This window comes from Paramormyrops kingsleyae, chromosome 4 (assembly GCF_048594095.1).
Source record: "Paramormyrops kingsleyae isolate MSU_618 chromosome 4, PKINGS_0.4, whole genome shotgun sequence".
NCBI lineage: Eukaryota > Metazoa > Chordata > Actinopteri > Osteoglossiformes > Mormyridae > Paramormyrops > Paramormyrops kingsleyae.
In genome coordinates this window covers 28,497,235-28,515,589 of record NC_132800.1, presented here as the reverse complement: position 1 = coordinate 28,515,589, position 18,355 = coordinate 28,497,235, and the positions used below count along the sequence as shown (strand labels likewise).

The following is an 18,355-nucleotide window of genomic DNA, read 5'->3' as shown; positions in this document are numbered from 1 at the left end:
GCATCTCTAAACATCACACCCACCCTAAAAATTTCATTTTGATTCCAATTCACCATAGTGCTGGTCCCTGTTCATCACTCCTCTTATCATCATAAGTATTCTCCTTCTCATCACCATCTCCATCAGACTGTCAGCGCTACGGCAACCAGTCCTCATTTCCACCATCCCTACTGTCGTCATGATCAGTCACCACTCGTATCTACCAGTCCAGCACTTAAACTTTTGTGGGCAGCATGTGGCTCAGTGGGCTAAGCCTGTGTGCCTGTAATCAGAAGATCACCGGTTCAAACCCAGCCTTAGCATGTCTGTGGGTCTGCCCTTAACCCCCAGCTCCCTGAGTGCACCAACAGGTGGCTGTCCTTCACAGACTGCTTACTCTACAAAAAAAAGAGTAAGTTGAGGGAGGTGTAAAGACAATTTCCCCACAGGGATCAATAAATTATTATTATTATCTGTGTAATCCAGCATTCAGCCAGACAAATACACTACAAAATGAATATAATATAAAAATGTTCTTTTCTTCTACGCACAACTGGTTATTTATGCCACAAATAAATTAATTCACTTATTATCCCAAGTTCCATTTAAGTTGAATAAACAGAAACCAAGGTTTTCTTTGGGAACTGATTTTCCCACCGTTTACAATGAGATAAACATTGTGTGTGGGAAAGTATGTGTCTCGTCTCCTGAAGTAATCGCGTGTGTGTGTGTGTGTGTGTGTGTGCGCGCGCGCGTATAAAATAAACGTAGGTCTATACGATAACTTCTTACTTTATCATTACCATCTTAGCATTTTTACAGTTGGAAAAGTGGCTGAATATCTTGATGCTGTTATATATGTCCATGAATATACAATGACATGCTATATGCCATATAATAACATTTTTATTGATTGAAAGTCGACGCGAGATGCCAAGAAATTTGGAATTACAAGGATTTACCTGAAATACGTATAAATCGATGGACAAGTATTTGTACAAACCGGGTCAATTTGAAATCCTCCATAAAAACACGGATAAATTGAGTAATTCTATGTCGCTAGAACTTTGCAACTAAGTTTTTTTTTAACAAAAATATTACAAATACAACGTTTTAATCATCAATACGTGTTCCACAAACTTTTCAGTTTGATTCCACGAAACATGTACCATCGCTTTCCGTCAAAAATGGAAAAATAACACACACGAAATCGTCTCATTTCCTCATATCGCTTGTTATTCTGCATGCTTATTTCGGGAAGGTTCCCCTTCCCCGCATTCGGATTAAATGCCAGTGATTCAGCGGAGCGATCAAAGCTAACGAACCCGTCCAGGTAAAACAGAAGCGTGACTTACCTTCCATAACCTGAAGAGCAGCGGAAAGGCGGTAAAGCCAGAAGGCGAGCTGTACGACCGACGGCCACCCAGAGAGGCTGAAGGCGAAGTCAGGGCTTAGACAGCATTCATTTTCGCAAACCATGCTAATTGAAATAACATTTAATAGTGAGGTACGTACCGGTAATTCATTGTGGATACCAATAGCGATCCCGGGGTAAAGTCCTGGCATGCATACGTCCGCGTGCTGCAGTCCCAGTTCGTCCCGCACACGCGCTCCTCTCACCCCTCTCCTCTCTCCTCCCTTCTCTCTCCTCCCTCCTCTCCCCCCTTTACCTTCTAGACCGCTGGCGGCTCGGAACCAAACAAAGGGAGCCTCAGTATTTCAGTGCCTCAAACGGCCCTCAGACAGTGAAACCCGATGCCGTTAAGTCCCCCTGTAGACCACCGCTTCGAACCTTGCGCCTCCAGCCCATCGAAATGGACGCGCGTTACGGCGCACAGGTACAGCTAACGACTTTTATATGATCTCGAGTTCTTATTACCTGAGATGTGAGTATCCAGGTGGTGGGTTTAGGTTTTAAGTAAATACACATTACATAAATAAGGCATAAAAAGTACATTACTCAGAAAAACCAAAATCATTTTAAACTATAACATATACTGTTAAATTCAGATAGCACTTTTTATTCGATATTTCGCAAAATATGAGTGAGATGTATCTGATGAATCGAAACAGCCACTGATAAAATGATAGCTGATCTTTTCTTGAATAAAAGACCGATCTTGACCCACAGCCGGCCTGTCGAGTGTGATTCGGCACAGTCCCCACCACGCACCTCGTTAGGTCTCATCACTCGGGGCTTTAACGCCAAGTATTTTAGCTCCGATGCCAATTATCCTCCTCCAAAAACAAAAAAGTCAAGCCCCATATAAACTTCACTTTAGCCCCTGATCTTTTCAATAGCTAGAAACGCCCCTGGTCGCCTCTCAGACCCCCCCATCTCAGACCCCCTCCTCTCAGGCACAGTACGCCACCCTTCTGCATGTTCTCAACTGCAGGGCAGGTTGGATCACAAGATACATCAATAAGGGCAGGAAGAGTCGCTCTGAGGAGAGGAGCTGCTGGGGTGGGCAGGAGTCCAGGGTCACATTTTTCCTATTTTAGCTGTGGGTGTTTGTGTTGGATTTAGAGTTCCGTCAGCCACGTCTGTGTAGCTGGTTGTATCCCTGAAGTGCTCAATGGATTTCTGCTTAAAGCTGAGCCACTAAGAGGGTGAACCTTCATTCCAGAGTCCTCATCCTGGCGTGTAGAAGTGATGTCATTGTTTACACTTCACCACCAGTGATGAAATTGAATTAGGGTAAGGGATTGACAAATAGTAATGGATAAAATGATGCTTCATGAACCTTTTGCTGTATTTTTGACCCCATTAGATGGTGCTCTTGGGGCATGCTTTATGCCTGTTTGTTGACGCACCAGCCCTTCCTCTGTCATAACAGTCTATGTTCCTGTCCAGGCAGGAAGTGTAGTGGACATCAGCCCTTCCTTTGTCATAAGAGTCTGTTTTCCTGTCTGGGTATGAGGTGCAGTGGGCACACTTCTTAATCAGCAGCCTCATGTGCAATAGTCCACCTACACACACACACACACACACACACCAAAAGGCAGCAAAATGGAAATTGTCACACTGTTGTCAGTGTGAATGTTTACCAACAGCCAGGGGGGCGTGAGGATGTCTATGGTCCAGGCAACCACTCCCCATGTTCTTTAAGGTCAGCAGCCCATCTCTTCCTGTTGCAAATCACCTGCTGTTGAATACTGGTAGCTGTGTGTCAGGGCAAGCATGGGTGATGCAATTCCCCGCCTTCCAGATCAAAAGCAGAAAACCAGAAGCGCACTAATGAATGTAAAAATGTGCCCTTCATTCAGCTCTCTGCCTGCCTGCAGAGCCAGACGCAGTCGGGAAGATCCCTATCAGCAGATGATACTGTCACAGCCACGAATATCTGAAGAGCTTTTCTGCAACTGGGGACTTTTCTTCTGTTGGACTTTAGTCAACGGTCTCCAAAAGGCTGATATCTGACAGGTAGGCATTGGTTTCAGGGGGGTCAGATTCTCTTCAATCGGTATCTGACGTGTGAAGAGGCGCTGCACGGTGCATGCCGTCAGGTGAGGCCGAGGGCAGAGCCGCGCCCACAGGCCGTCAGGTGAGGCAGAGGGCACAGCCGCGCCCACAGGCCGTCAGGTGAGGCCGAGGGCAGAGCCGCGCCCACAGGCCGTCAGGTGAGGCCGAGGGCAGAGCCGCGCCCACAGGCCGTCAGGTGAGGCCGAGGGCAGAGCCGCGCCCACAGGCCGTCAGGTGAGGCAGAGGGCACAGCCGCGCCCACAGGCCGTCTGGTGAGGCCGAGGGCAGAGCCATGCCCACAGGCCGTCATAGAGGGCCGAGGGCACAGCCACGTCCACGGGCCATTATACAGGGTCGAGGGCAGAGCCGCGCCCACAGGCCGTCAGGTGCGGTTCGAGGGCACAGCCGCGCCCACAGGCCGTCATAGAGGGTCGAGGGCAGAGCCGCACCCACAGGCTGTCAGGTGGGGCTGAGGGCTTCACTTTCATCAGCCGTGAAGCTCTGACTTGGGAAAACCGACATGCTGGGGGATTTCTGGTATCGTGGAATCCGCGTGTAGGCGGCCGAATATTGTGCATTCATGCTGGCGAAGCACGGTGCCCTATGCACCGGGTAACTAGTAAACCACATACGGGGGGTGAACCGCCCACCCACAGTCAGGATAGCAAACATTGGTCCTCAGATTTGCTTTCCTCAAGCCCAGTGCCCAATGTGTCCTATTAACCAACTCTGCCAGTACCTGAACGTGGCAGGAGGCTGTTCAGGGCAACCTTTTCCAGCCCTAGACCTCTTGGATTACTGTGTGTCTTGGTTTCCTGTCCACAGACGCAGATACACCAGATTTAAGAAGTGCGGTTGTGATGGTCAACCTAACTGCCGTAATGATCCTGCCTGAAAAAGCCTGGGGGCTGCGTGCCGATTTGAGTCACCGCCAAGATCACTGATCATAAAGTGAAAAGGATTTTGTATCCTCACACACGGTGGCCTTTGGCACTCACGGTGTCAGCTAACCTGGGTGTGATACCATGCCGCTCACGGTGTCAGCTAACCTGGGTGTGATACCGCGCTGCTCGCGGTGTCAGCTAACCTGGGTGTGATACCGCGCCGCTCGCGGTGTCAGCTAACCTGGGTGTGATACCGCGCCGCTCGCGGTGTCAGCTAACCTGGGTGTGATACCGCGCCGCTCGCGGTCTCAGCTAACCTGGGTGTGATACCGCGCCGCTCGCGGTGTCATCTAACCTGGGTGTGATACCGCGCCGCTCGCGGTGTCAGCTAACCTGGGTGTGATACCGTGCCGCTCGCGGTGTCAGCTAACCTGGGTGTGATACCGTGCCGCTCGCGGTGTCAGCTAACCTGGGTGTGATACAGTCCCCCTGTCCTCCCTGGGCACCGCTGCTGCCCCCTGTCCTCTCTGGGCTGCCAGTGTCTCCACTCCACACATCGCCCTAGGGATATGCAGCTCACACATGCTGGCATATTAACTGCTGTCGCATGGGTACAACCAAAAATCAACATAATCCTGCCTGTGTCATGAGGATACGGATGGATAATAACTTCTGCTGAGCTGCTCAGGTCCTAGAAGTGAGAAGATCTGTGTGTGTTCCAGCTCCCAGCAGCTACTGTGATATCTTGTTGGTCTAACAGGGGAGTGGCTTGTCTGAACTCGGTTACTGAGGTCAAAGGGCCCCGGGTTAGACAGACAAGCCGGAGACTCTGCTTTTAAAGTGGATGCCCCCCCTCGCCGTCAGATCTCCGTGAACGAGTGCGTGACTTGTCAGGAATGCATGTGTAGGATGAGGCAGTGGCCCAGCTGTGGGCCGCCAGCCGTGCACTCCCAGTCCTGCCAGTGCTGTTGCCATGACCACACGAGGGACATAGTAGCGGGGGTACCCTAAGCACTGTAGAAAGTTCATCTGGATCCTCCCTGCATTCGTAATGTCATCTTTTACATTAAGGGAATATTTGACACCAACTTGTTTGTGGAAGATTGTAGCTCATTTCTATACACGAGAAATGTACTGTAACTGTGTAGTAGTTCATGCGGAACCTAAGTGACCCTCTGCTGAAATGGTTCTAGATGACATAGTGGAAATAGCAGAACACACGCCTGGGTTTGGTACAAGTCCGCCTTCATGGTGAATGCAGTATGCAGTCACTCCTACTGAATGGCTTCCATTCAAATAGGAAGCTTGCAGAGAGACTCCAGGGACTCCGGGAAGGTGAGTGAGTGCCGGCATTGTGTCGTCATGGTGCCGTTCAAGCAGAACTTCACTCCTTACGCTGTGGAAGCAGCTCGTCGGCTCTGTTACACGTGAGGACAGAAAAAAGCAGCACGAGGACCTTGTGGAGTGACTGCAAGTCATTTAACTCTTTGACACAGGTTTTATCTTCAGTAGGAAAGAAATCGGTGTCATATAGTGACTGGATTTTCCGCTTATTGCTCATGTGCACAATGCGGATCAATGGCCGGACCTGCTTCCCTATATTTATTTACTGCATGCAGAGGGGATTTCAGTTCGGCTCCTGTGTAAGTTTGTCATTTAGCAGGCAGGCAGGGAAACGTCACAGTCTGCATCAGGTTTGCTTGAGCAGGTCCACACCCCCCCCCCAGTGGGGTTACAGGTCCATACCCCCCCAGTGGGATTATAGGTCCACACCCCCCCTCCCACAATGGGGTTACAGGTCCATACCCCCCACAGTGGGGTTTCAGCCCCCGCCCCTGTAGTAGATTTACAGGACCACACCCCCCCCACACAGTGGGGTTTCAAATCCACGCCTCCCACAGTGGGATTTCAGGCCCCCACCACTGCAGTAGAGTTAAATCCCCCTCCCCCCACAGTGGGGTTACAGGTCCACCTACCCACAGTGGGGTTACAGGAAGAACAACACCATAATGATTGACCGGCAGGACCTCAGTCATCAGGCCATTTAGAAGATCCCGAGAAGAACAATAGAAGAATGACTGAGGGCAGGAGCTCAGTCATCAGGCCGTTTAGAACATCCCGAGAAGAACAACAGCAGAATGACTGACGGCAGGAGCTCAGTCATCAGGCCATTTAGAACATCCCGAGAAGAACAACAGCATAATGATTGACCAGCAGGACCTCAGTCATCAGGCCATTTAGAACGTCCCGAGAAGAACAACAGCAGAATGACTGACGGCAGGAGCTCAGTCATCAGGCCATTTAGAACGTCCCGAGAAGAACAACAGCAGAATGACTGACGGCAGGAGCTCAGTCATCAGGCCGTTTAGAACATCCTGAGAAGAACAACAGCATAATGACTGATGACAGGAGCTCAGTCATCAGGCCGTTTAGAACCTCCTGAGTAGAAGCGATGGGAACAAACTTACTGAATCCCAACACAGGAATTTTGGGCATTAGGAATACTAGGAAAATCTCCTTCCAGAAAGCATGGCTCTGTGCAGGGACTCGCTGTTCTGGGAACAGGCCTAAGATGGACAGGTCGTGTGGACTAAAGCATGGCTCTGAGGGTTTGCACATGCGCTTCATGAATTTTAAAGAAATTTAAAAGTAAATACAAAGGAACAAAAACAGCAAATGAGCACAGAATACAAACTATTCCTAATGTTTTCTGATTCGGAGAGTGTCATGGCTGTACGACAGCTTGTGGCATGATGAAAGATACTGTCAAACATGCTACTTAACCTTGGATAAACAGCAGAATAGTTAACTGGGTAACATGAGGACCGTGGGGAACATGAATACAACAAATACCATGGAGTCGGGGGCAGACATGAACCCCAGCATCGATCCCGACATCTGAGAGGAACGAGCCAAATAGCAGGTAAGGAAAGGAAAGCACCAGCCTGGACCTTTTTTCTTGTTTTCATTATGATTTGTACCTGCTTGTCATTCACACGCAAGTTAACCTCCATAAGTGAGGGTGTCACTTCACATCGCAGTGTCAGCAGTGCAGATGGATGTGACAGAGTAGATCATCTGGTCTCCAGAGACATCCGCCTACAGCCAAGTGGCCCAGACTGAGGGCTCATTCTGAAAGATAAAAGGAAGCTCTGTGAGAACAGCAGGACAATGGCTCGTTTGGCAAACGGAGCTGCGTGCTGTGAAGTCAGTCTAGGAAACAAATGTACACTAAAGGTCAGGGAATGAGGGTCAGGAAGTTCACACAAAGGCTGCTAGCTGACGTGAAAGCTTTGGATCAATTCAAGAGAAAAATCAAAATATGCAAAATTTACTTTTAAAAGGGAAAAAGTCCAGCTGGACTCTGCTAACTACATGCATCTGCTAATTCCTGCGCTTCCCTACAGCACTGGTCCCTGGGACCGAATTCCCACTCGATGCCCCTGGCTTCCGGAGGCCGGGCTGTTTGACACGAATACAGACTTTCTATTTAGAAAGCTGGGATACTCTATAAGCCAGGAAAGACTTACTGGGTGAAAACATTGAATAGACCCCCCCATATGGAGGCCTGTGGCCTCTAAACATTTTTCAGAAACTGTAATATTGCTGCTACTAGTAGCATTAATGTCTTTGCTACTTACATGTTACCATAAAATAAGATCTGCATAAGTCACAGTGTGTTTATTATCCCGACAGGATTAAAAGGCTGTCACTGCTCATGCTGGATTGGATTTTTTTAATGTTTCCTATAAGTACCAGAATCAAAACAACTTAAAGTAGGTAAATGTTAGAGCAGGTCACTGCATTGCAATATGCAAAATTAAAATTTAGCGGGATTATCCCTCATGGATTCCGCGGGAGCACACGGGATTACACCTCATGGTTTTAGGAGGAACATACACGTAAAGGCCTTCACAGAACTGCCCTTTGTGGAACTCCACTCTGGTCTGCTGCCAAAACCTGGAGGGCACAGAGTTACATCTGGGTCGTGTCCAGGCACTGACTCTGTACCATCTCACTTGTCCACTTTTGGTCATTACTTCTGATCCTCAATAACAAAAAAAAAAGAACAAAACAATTTGCCTGAAATAGTGTACAGTAGGTGCTGTTTTATCACAAATTTGTGGTCAAATATTTCTGTGGTTTTGTTGATACCAAGCAAACGTGAGTCATCAAAAGCTCAGCCTGCAACGTAAAGAGAAACAACTTTCTCTGAAGAAACTCAAAATCATGACAAGGTGGTCACACCTGAAAACATCCCTCATCAGCCTGCGATCAGCTGACCCACCTTAACCCACCCTGACAGGAATGCCAGTCTGTAACAATCCCGCACCCGACACCTCCCTACGCTGAACAATACAGTCTGCAGTTTGCCATTTTCAGTTGACTCTGTCATTTACTGAGGCTGTGACTGTTGCCACATTAATACATTAAGAATCAAAAGATTTCAGACCTGGTTTTTGACAGCCCGCTGTTTCGTGGTTTGCCTGGAGAAGCCCATCCTAGATCGGGTTTAAGTTCAAGTCAAGCTTCCATGGCACTTGGGCTTTTAGGCACTGCTGGCTTCACAAACCATGCAAAGTATGACCTTCTTTGATCAAACATTCAAGGTCATTTGGGAACAAGCAGCACCAGAAGAAAGATGCAAGCATAGATCATCCAGTGAGTCTTTCAGGACTCTTTCAGGACTGGAAAACACTAGACTCAAATGAATAGACTCAAATGACTAGACGAAGCCACCCCGGGACATATAACTATGTTCATATGCTCGGAGCTATGAAGAATATTCTGCCGACTGTTCAGTGTTGACGGCAAAAATTAATTCTTTTAACCTTAAAAACTCAAAACAGTTCAAATGATTAATCTTATGTTTTAATGCTAAAATATGCCGAAATTGGATCTGTGTCTCTAAAGTGTAAGAATCTCTAGGATGAGATTCCCTTATATGTTCCAGAAAATTCCAGGCCCAGATTTCACCAAATGTGTTCATTGTCCAGTTCCACCTTCTCACAAGTCCATCTCTTCACCATCAGCCTGTACTTCATACATAACCCAGAAAGCCCCGGAACTTTGCTTTTGAAAGCAGGAGGGTACCATTATAGACTACAGTGAATTCTAGTGACCAATGAATAGTGGCCCTGAACACTGAACAATGAGGACATTCTAGATGGCCTGTAGCATACTCCCACAGCAGACCTTGAGCCTTTGAATGCTTCTTCTCCCTGGTGATCCATCCATTCATCTTCCAACCACTAGTCCCAGGCAGGAGGGTAGGGGTGACTCGAGCCTGTCCCAAGCAGCAGAGAGCACAAGGAAAAGGTACACCCCAGGTGGAAATTATACAACACACGAGGGCCACATTGAATCGGGACACATAGGGGAGTATGTGTAGAAAGTTTAACTCCTCGCTGACCCTGTTTTATTAATAACTGGGAGGAGTTGTGTACTTGGCTTGACAAACCACAAGGCCAAAGCAGGGATTACATTTGGAAAGTTCTGCATTACTGCTGACAGCCTACAAACACAGAGTCAACAAACAGAAGGGCCATTTTAAACATCACACCTCGGGACAGCCTTTATTTTCAGGGTCAGATTTAGTGTCTCTTTTCTGAAATGTGTGGCAACTGACTGCAAATGGTTTAAATAAAAAGGCATCAGAGAACTAAGGAGCATCAGGTTATTTATCTGAGAATTAAGAATCATTGGTTATTTGTCTGAGAACTAAGAAGCATCGGTTGTTCGTCTGAGAACTAAGAAGCTTCGGTTGTTCGTCTGAGAATTAAGAAGCTTCGGTTATTTGTCTGAGTCAAGCATCAGGTTCTTTTTCAAAGCTCAGGTCCATTTTCGAGGCACATTTTCTTTGCAGTCGAATGCTCAGTTACTGTTATGCTTGGTCCCAGGTACCTTTGGTTTTATTATGGCCAGCACCACCTTAGTCTCAAGGTTTCACATCAAAAGGTCTTCTTCTTACCAAAGGCTTTCACATGGTCCATCTGCTCCTTGGGATTTACAGAGCTTCAGGCTGTGCTCTTCCTGCGGCTGTCACACAAAAACACCAGGGCTCTTACCATGTAGCTTTAATCACCATATTCATAATAAAAAGCTAGTTAAGTGAGTTAAGTTAATCTTAGCTTAAATCTCAAAACAGATACAATTTAGGAAGAAAACAGAAGAAATATGTGCACCTGATTAAATGCAAACTGGAACTTGTGTTGAGAAAAGAAGCTGAATGATTTTATGAAAGTCCCCTTTCATTCAGTTTCTAACACAGGGAGACAGCCAAGACTCAACTAGTTTCAATTAGTATCACCACCAGAGGGCGACATATGTCTATCAAATAGAAGTATCATTGCAAAGTCAAGCCAAACTAAAATTTATTGTCATCTCTTCTATATACATGTATAGACAGGCTCCAGTTCTACAGAGTGCACATAACAAAAGGCACATAGAATTTGCATATATAAATACAAAAAAATGCACTCTAAAAATATAAACTCTAAACCTAAACCTACGTAGACAAGCTAAAAGTCCTTCCGGTCTGCCCGCTCCCCCCTCTGCCTGTGACGTCCTTCCTGCCCGCTCGCCCCTCTGCCTGTGACGTCCTTCCTGCCCGCTCGCCCCTCTGCCTGTGACGTCCTTCCTGCCCGCTCGCCCCTCTGCCTGTGACGTCCTTCCTGCCCGCTCCCCCCTCTGCCTGTGACGTCCTTCCTGCCCGCTCCCCCCTCTGCCTGTGACGTCCTTCCTGCCCGCTCACCCCTCTGCCTGTGACGTCCTTCCTGCCCGCTCCCCCCTCTGCCTGTGACGTCCTTCCTGCCCGCTCCCCCCTCTGCCTGTGACGTCCTTCCTGCCCGCTCCCCCCTCTGCCTGTGACGTCCTTCCTGCCCGCTCCCCCCTCTGCCTGTGACGTCCTTCCTGCCCGCTCGCCCTTCTGCCTGTGACACCTTACTGGTCTGCTCGCCCCTCTGCCTGTGACGTCCTTCCTGCCCGCTCCCCCCTCTGCCTGTGACGTCCTTCCTGCCCGCTCGCCCCTCTGCCTGTGACGCCCTTCTGGCCTGCTCACCCCTCTGCCTGTGACGTCCTTCCTGTCTGCTCGCCCCTCTGCCTGTGACGTCCTTCCTGTCTGCTCGCCCCTCTGCCTGTGACGTCCTTCCTGTCTGCTCGCCCCTCTGCCTGTGACGTCCTTCCTGTCTGCTCACCCCTCTGCCTGTGACGTCCTTCCTGTCTGCTCGCCCCTCTGCCTGTGACGTCCTTCCTCGCTGCTCGCCCCTCTGCCTGTGACATCCTTCCTGTCTGCTCTCCCCTCTGCCTGTGACATCCTTCCTGTCTGCTCGCCCCTCTGCCTGTGACGTCCTTCCTCTCTGCTCGCCCCTCTGCCTGTGACGTCCTTCCTGTCTGCTCGCCCCTCTGCCTGTGACGTCCTTCCTGTCTGCTCGCCCCTCTGCCTGTGACGTCCTTCCTGTCTGCTCACCCCTCTGCCTGTGACGTCCTTCCTGTCTGCTCGCCCCTCTGCCTGTGACGTCCTTCCTCGCTGCTCGCCCCTCTGCCTGTGACATCCTTCCTGTCTGCTCTCCCCTCTGCCTGTGACATCCTTCCTGTCTGCTCGCCCCTCTGCCTGTGACGTCCTTCCTCTCTGCTCGCCCCTCTGCCTGTGACGTCCTTCCTGTCTGCTCGCCCCTCTGCCTGTGACGTCCTTCCTGTCTGCTCGCCCCTCTGCCTGTGACGTCCTTCCTCTCTGCTCGCCCCTCTGCCTGTGACATCTCTCCTGTTTGCCCTGCTGTTATACCACTGTTCATCCTGGCATCAGAAGCACCACCACCTGCCTGTGGTCACCTGCTTGCCCCCCAGATGTCACCTCTGGCTTGTTCACTGGGGGCTTTGGGCGGGGATAATGTAAAGTAGTTGGAGACAATGTAATGTTGTGAGAATGTGCTATACAAATAAAATTGAATTGAATTACATTGAATTGGATCCTTGAGGCTTGAATGACATTGTTTCCCACCAGCAAGGGGACTAAAGAGTGATAGTCAGAATCACGAACTATGAAGAGTGGTACAACCTTACACTCTTTCAGTTCCACATACAGGATACCGCAGCAGGGTGCGGTCTAACTTGCTGCACCCTCTATGAGTATATTAGAAGATCGTAGTTCCCACTTCTGAAGGACCAGGTGGCTGCACCAGTAGTTGTGAGTTATATTGGTTACTTGTGAGTCAATGAAAGCCCTGCATTTTATTCAATTGACTACCACCTCTCCCTGTCTCCTGGGGCCCACCAAAGGGGGTTTCCTGTTCTCCCATGCCAGTCTTCTTCACCTTGCTGCTTGCCCATATTTGCCCAGGATACCATGTGCTGTAAGCATGTAAAGGCTGTGCTGAATGAGGTGTGTTCCCCTCTGCAGCAGACATAAGCTGGGCTTGGTGGGCCTGGGCTGCGATGGAATGTTAAATACTGCTCAGCAGGGCATATCAGTAGAAGGGATACTCGGGATATTCACCAGTGGTGATGTTTGTAAACTTGACATGGGAACTGGAGTGGAATGTGCATAGCCTACATATACCTGGGGGCTGAGGTCAGCAGGTTGGGTAGGATAAGGGGAAGCAGCTGGGTGGTTCATAGTGGGCTGCTAGACCGTATGCACCTCCGCAAAGATGGGGTGTGGGAAGTTTAGAAGAGCCAGGGAGACTAAGGGCCCAGGAACATTAGATGGGGGAACGGAGGAGTCTACTAGAGGGGCTGCACTGGACTGCCCGTGGTCGAACTGGTGGCTTGGGCTTGCAGTTAGGCTGATGTCCAAGCATAGTGGAGGCCCCTGCCTTGATGGCCCAAAGGCTGGCAGCATACATGCATGTGCTAGTAGGATGGGTTCTGAACTGGATCCAGTGTTCCCTTTGAAGTGGATCCAGTGTACCCTTTTTTAGTGGATCCAGTGTTCCCTTTGAAGTGGATCCAGTGTACCCTTTTTTAGTGGATCCAGTGTACCCTTTGAAGTGTTGAAAGGCCAATAACAACGCAATTGCTTCTTTTTTGATGGTGCTATAGTTGATGGGATTGTGGTTGAACTTCTTGGAGAAGAAACAGACGGTGCGTCTACACAAAGGTCATCTTCTTGAATTAACACAGCACCTGCACCTGTTCCACTAGCATCCACCTTGAGCTTCAATGACTTAATGATGTCTAGTGCAGATAGAATTGGAGCACCATACAACAAAATCTTAATTGCATGATTTCATGGAGGCTCAAAGGAAATGTTTTAACAGACGACTGTAGGCTTTTCTTACTCCAGGACGACCAGACAGGCTACCATCATGTGCCGCACTTAACACATGCTGCTGCAAGGGTTTAGAAACAACAACTTGAAACACTGAACTCGACTCATTCTCGGAGTTGGCTGGCGTCCATTTGTGCATAAGCACATCATCAAAAAAATAAGCTATAGGATGCTGAGGCAGCTCTGATGGATCATCATGGAACATCAGTTTTCTGGGCATAAACTAGTTGTGCCTGTTCCAAGGGGAACATACTGCCATCCATTCCTTCATAAGAATTATCCTTAATGTTACTAGGGAGAAAAAGAGCAGTGTGCCTGACTTCAGGACTATCGTTACACATAAAGGACCGGGAAAGATCTACCATATTTTCCATTTTTTAAGCTTGTGTCCGATCACAATACATGCTGTCACAGAAATTTATGACAGTCTGTGCTTTGAAATATGACATAATATATTGTTGAGCTCAAGGGAATAACCACTTTGATGATATCTCTGTAGTAATGTTACAAAGACTTTCTGGTCAACATAACTTTTATAGGGGTACACAGACAGTTCACACACCCTCCTCAGAACCAGATCAAACTGGTTAGCGTGGGGTGGGCACCTTGCAACACATATACTTTATGCTGCTTGCATCTTGCAAGCAAGTATATACTTCATATAATCAGTGTTGGGCAAGTTACTTCAAAACTGTAATGCATTATTTATTACTTGTTACTGTAATTTCAAAGTAATTTGTTACATTACAATATTACTGTATTTAAAATGTAAGGCATTACACTACTATTGCATTACTTTGAAGTTTTTCTCACCAAAATAACTGGAAATATGGATTTGGAAATCTATGCTCATCTTGCTCATGACGCACAATTAGCTCATTACACAGCCAGTGGAAGGAGATGTGATACAGTATCTAACTGAGCTATAGGCCTATGGCTAAAAACAGTAGAATATAATAACCACAGCGATGGCTCATGACGCTCAATTAGCTCATTACACAGCCAGTGGAAGGTGATGTGATACAGTATCTAACTGAGCTATAGGCCTATGGCTAAAAACAGTAGAATATAATAGCCACAGCGATGGCTCATGACGCTCAATTAGCTCATTACACAGCCAGTGGAAGGTGATGTGATACAGTATCTAACTGAGCTATAGGCCTATGGTTAAAAACAGTAGAATATAATAACCACAGCGATGGCTCATGGCGCAATACAAGGAACAATCATCGCAACAACAGACAAAAGGTCAAAGTCTGGCAAATTGTGATAGAAATACTGTAACTTTAGGCCTAGTCATATTAACATTAATTGAACTGTATTGTAATGTCTAAAGTTATGACAGGATACAAAATTAGCATTTCTATGCCTTTACAGTCATCCCTCGCCACTTTGCGCTTCGACTTTCGCGGCTTCACTCTATCGCGGTTTTTTGTCTATTGATTAAAAAGTTGATTGAGACAATGAAAATGATACATCGCTACGCATCGGAAGCATCTTTGCTCTTCGTAATTAAATGTACAATAATAACAATATATTTATAACATCTAATATTTCTTCTTTAATATTTTGGGTAATACGAGTGTAATTGTCGTGACCTGCCTGTCCGATCCTCTTATGTGCCACGCCCCCTTATTAACCACATATGCAACCCAGCTGTTTTCTGTCAGTTTGATTAAGTTTTACTATCCCACGTTAGATCAGTTGCAGGTTCACTCATCTCTCTGTTCTGTCTGACTACAAGAAGTGAAACGTTTTGCACGGACATTTCTCCTCTGCTGATCTCGCGGTGATTTTGGCGAATTTGTATGAAGAAAAAAAACCATCACTTCATTCCGGGTTAAAAATGCATTGTAATGCACGTTACTGACATTTATACCGAGTAAAATATTACCAATTTTTTTTCTGTAATGCCTTATATTACCTCGTTACAGGAAAAAGCAATGCATTACTGTAATTTGTTACTTTTGTAACACTCCCAACACTGCATATAATAATAAGTTGTACTTTATTGATCCCTGTGGGGAAGTTTTCTTTACGCCTCCCTCAACTTGCTCTTTGTAGAGTAAGCAGTCTGTGAAGGGCAGCCACCCATAGCAGCCCCCAGGGAGCTGGGGGTTAAGGGCCTTGCCCAAGGACCTGCAGATGTGCTGAGGGTGGATTTGAACCCATGATCTTCTGATTACAGGCACACAGGCTTAACCCACAGAGTCACATGCTGCCCCATTTAATTTGTATGCTGCAGGCCTAGAGCATCTGCACTTTGCATGATCTTGTGGTTTTCCTGCCCTTTCTGACAAGCTCCAGACTCACACCAATGTTCTCACACCTGCATTTCTGCAAAATCTAACAAGCAAAAAGTTCCAGTATATGTTTATAATACTGAAATTAACTTCTAATTCTCTTTAGCTTATTGTTGGGTGTTAGCTGCCTAACACACAGGTACCGTTGCTTTTAATATAAAAATATATTCTAAAGCTGTATATAAAAATATCTCTCTAGTCAATTTTTGTCTCACAATACACTGAATACAGTGAGGAACTCTTGCAAAACCACATCACTGTCACTCAATTCAGGCAATCAACTTCAGGCAAAAGAGTAACTTTCCCTAAATCAATCTCGTGCCACTCGAAACCAAGGGCGGACTAGAACTTTGACAATCCCAGAGACAAGGTCAGACCACAGATGAAAAGTGTGCAGGGCAACTTTGACGATACTAAGTTCTCTGCCCTGAACCAAGACATCAGAACCACAACTAGAGTGATTAGAAAATGGTAGGACACTGTCCAAAATAAAGGACTCTGCAGCTCCAGTGTCCCTCAGAATATGAACATGTTTTTGCTCACAGTCAGAAACATCAGAAAGTGAGACCATGTCATCCAAAAATGACTCAAACACAGAGTGTGTGTGGTTACAAACCTTGCAGCTGTGCAACACCCTTTGGAGGGGATTGTGCTTTACGCTGATTTTTCGCCTTAATGTAGGACAAAATGCAATTAGATGCTCATTTTCATGGCAGTAACAACTTTCACAAGACTCAGATGAGAAAACAGAGGAGTTAACAGTCCTGGACGGGTTCTCAGGAGCCCTGGACTCATGCTCACTGACATCACGGCGTGGAGTAGAAAAGGTGCTTCTGTGGGTGAGCACAGACTCATCTGCTAAAACGGCAGCATCTGAGAGTGGAGACCTTTTGTTCATTCAAATAACCTCTAACTTTGGTTGAAGAACAACGTTCATCAAAGAGAGCAGTCTTCTCACGAGCTAATTCAACAAAGGTGTGGCTGGTGGTTTTGACATGTTTCCGGAACTTTTGCTGTTAGGCCGCAGGGACGGGTTCACAGGCGTGCAACACAGCCTCAACAGCCTCAACAGCTTCATAATCCAAACTCTGACCTAACCCACCTCTTGAACTCTCCCCACAAGTAAGATTCAGATATTCTTTGGCCACTGTAACATGAGAGCAATGCATTCAACACACAGGAAAGTATGTGTCAACTTCACTTTCCATGAACACAGGAACCACTGCAATATGTCTGCTAATACAATGGTTCTCAAGCTTCTCAACATTAAGGCCCACCTATTTATCACTGCACGTTGTCAAGGCCCACTGGGCCACAGTTGGTATTTGATAACCAAGTACCGATACTCGTGTTTTTGAAAATGTAATTTATTTGGCACAGAAACACAATTCAAATTCAGACAGAGAAGCTAACATGTAGGGAACTGTTCAGATAATTCAATTGAAAATGAAAGAATTGTTTTATCTTTACCTCAAAAGCTTCAATGGGAGCAGCCCCAAAAAGTGTTTGTTGTTTGTGGCCGTATATACTGTTGCCTTGGGCCACTCTGATTGGTCAGCATGACTGGCACGAGGAGCACGACACGTCTGATTGGCTAGAGTGACTGTAACACAAAGAGGACAGCATAAAATTGAGTTTTAAACCCTGGTCAGACTTGCTGTATAATGTATATGCTAAATCGCAGCCTTTGTGATTTGCTAGTAACGCTGTTTAAATTTGAGATTTCCATTTTGAATCGATAAGTCGTTCAGCCCTATTAAACAGTATTTACTGCCCAAATTAAGCATGGTGCTGGTGGCCCTTTCTGGACCAATGGCCTCTCCCCATTTTAGGTTTGTGGCCCACAGGATGGCGTTCATGGTCCAGGGAAGCGTACAGATGACGAGGCCTGACAGACACACGCGGACGCAGGAGGAGTAGGTGCGGGAAAACTGGCAGGTAGAGGATGATCAGGAGCAGGCCTGCTTCTCAGTTCCAACTCCTTCAGCTGGATGTCCCTTTGAGTTCGCCACAACCAAACCCTCAGATGGCTCTGACTGAGATGCAACACCCAAGATCTCATCTCCTTCCAGTAAGATCTGCTGCTTCCCAGCTTGAGATATGGTGCACTGTTAAACACCTTCTTAGTTACTGTAGTTTTCATGGTACAGAAATTCTAGAAAAGAAAATAGAAAATCCCGATGAGCCCCCAATTTTGTTACGTCCTGGTCTACGGTCAGTCGTCGCACTTGCTGCTTCAGTAACGCACTTGGTTAGCACATTATAAATGTTATCTAATTTTAACACAATGTGGCTTATTTTCAGTTCAGTCTCTTCCTGTTTCACTTTTTCAATTTCATACTCTACTGAACACTCATACACCTCAGAACAAAGTGCTTCAGCAATGCCATCTGTAATATTTATTTAATTTACTTATTTAATTAATTTATTTAATTTACTTATGTACAAGTTGTTCCCA

At 47.0% G+C, this 18,355-nt stretch overlaps 1 protein-coding gene and 1 long non-coding RNA gene across 3 annotated transcripts in view; one reads left to right on the top strand and one right to left on the bottom strand.

Moving 5' to 3' along the window:
• The window catches only part of LOC111851418 (collagen alpha-1(XV) chain-like), a 48,582-nt gene extending 46,930 nt beyond the window's left edge, over positions 1-1,652 (bottom strand). The window contains exons 1-2 of the mRNA XM_072711032.1: positions 1,495-1,652; positions 1,335-1,411 (exon numbers count right to left, since the gene is read on the bottom strand). Of these exons, the coding sequence (XP_072567133.1) occupies positions 1,335-1,411; positions 1,495-1,505 (88 nt within the window). The 5' untranslated portion in view covers positions 1,506-1,652. The remainder of the gene's footprint in view (positions 1-1,334; positions 1,412-1,494) is intronic.
• LOC111851386 (uncharacterized) lies at positions 1,232-17,841 on the top strand. 2 transcript variants are annotated; one of them, XR_011989999.1, is made up of 4 exons: positions 1,232-1,486; positions 1,657-1,817; positions 3,265-3,403; positions 17,730-17,841. It is a non-coding gene; the product is annotated as an uncharacterized lncRNA (long non-coding RNA). The 2 variants fall into 2 exon arrangements; XR_002840007.2 differs by lacking the exon at positions 17,730-17,841 and adding an exon at positions 4,268-4,375.
• Positions 17,842-18,355: the final 514 nt, after the last annotated feature.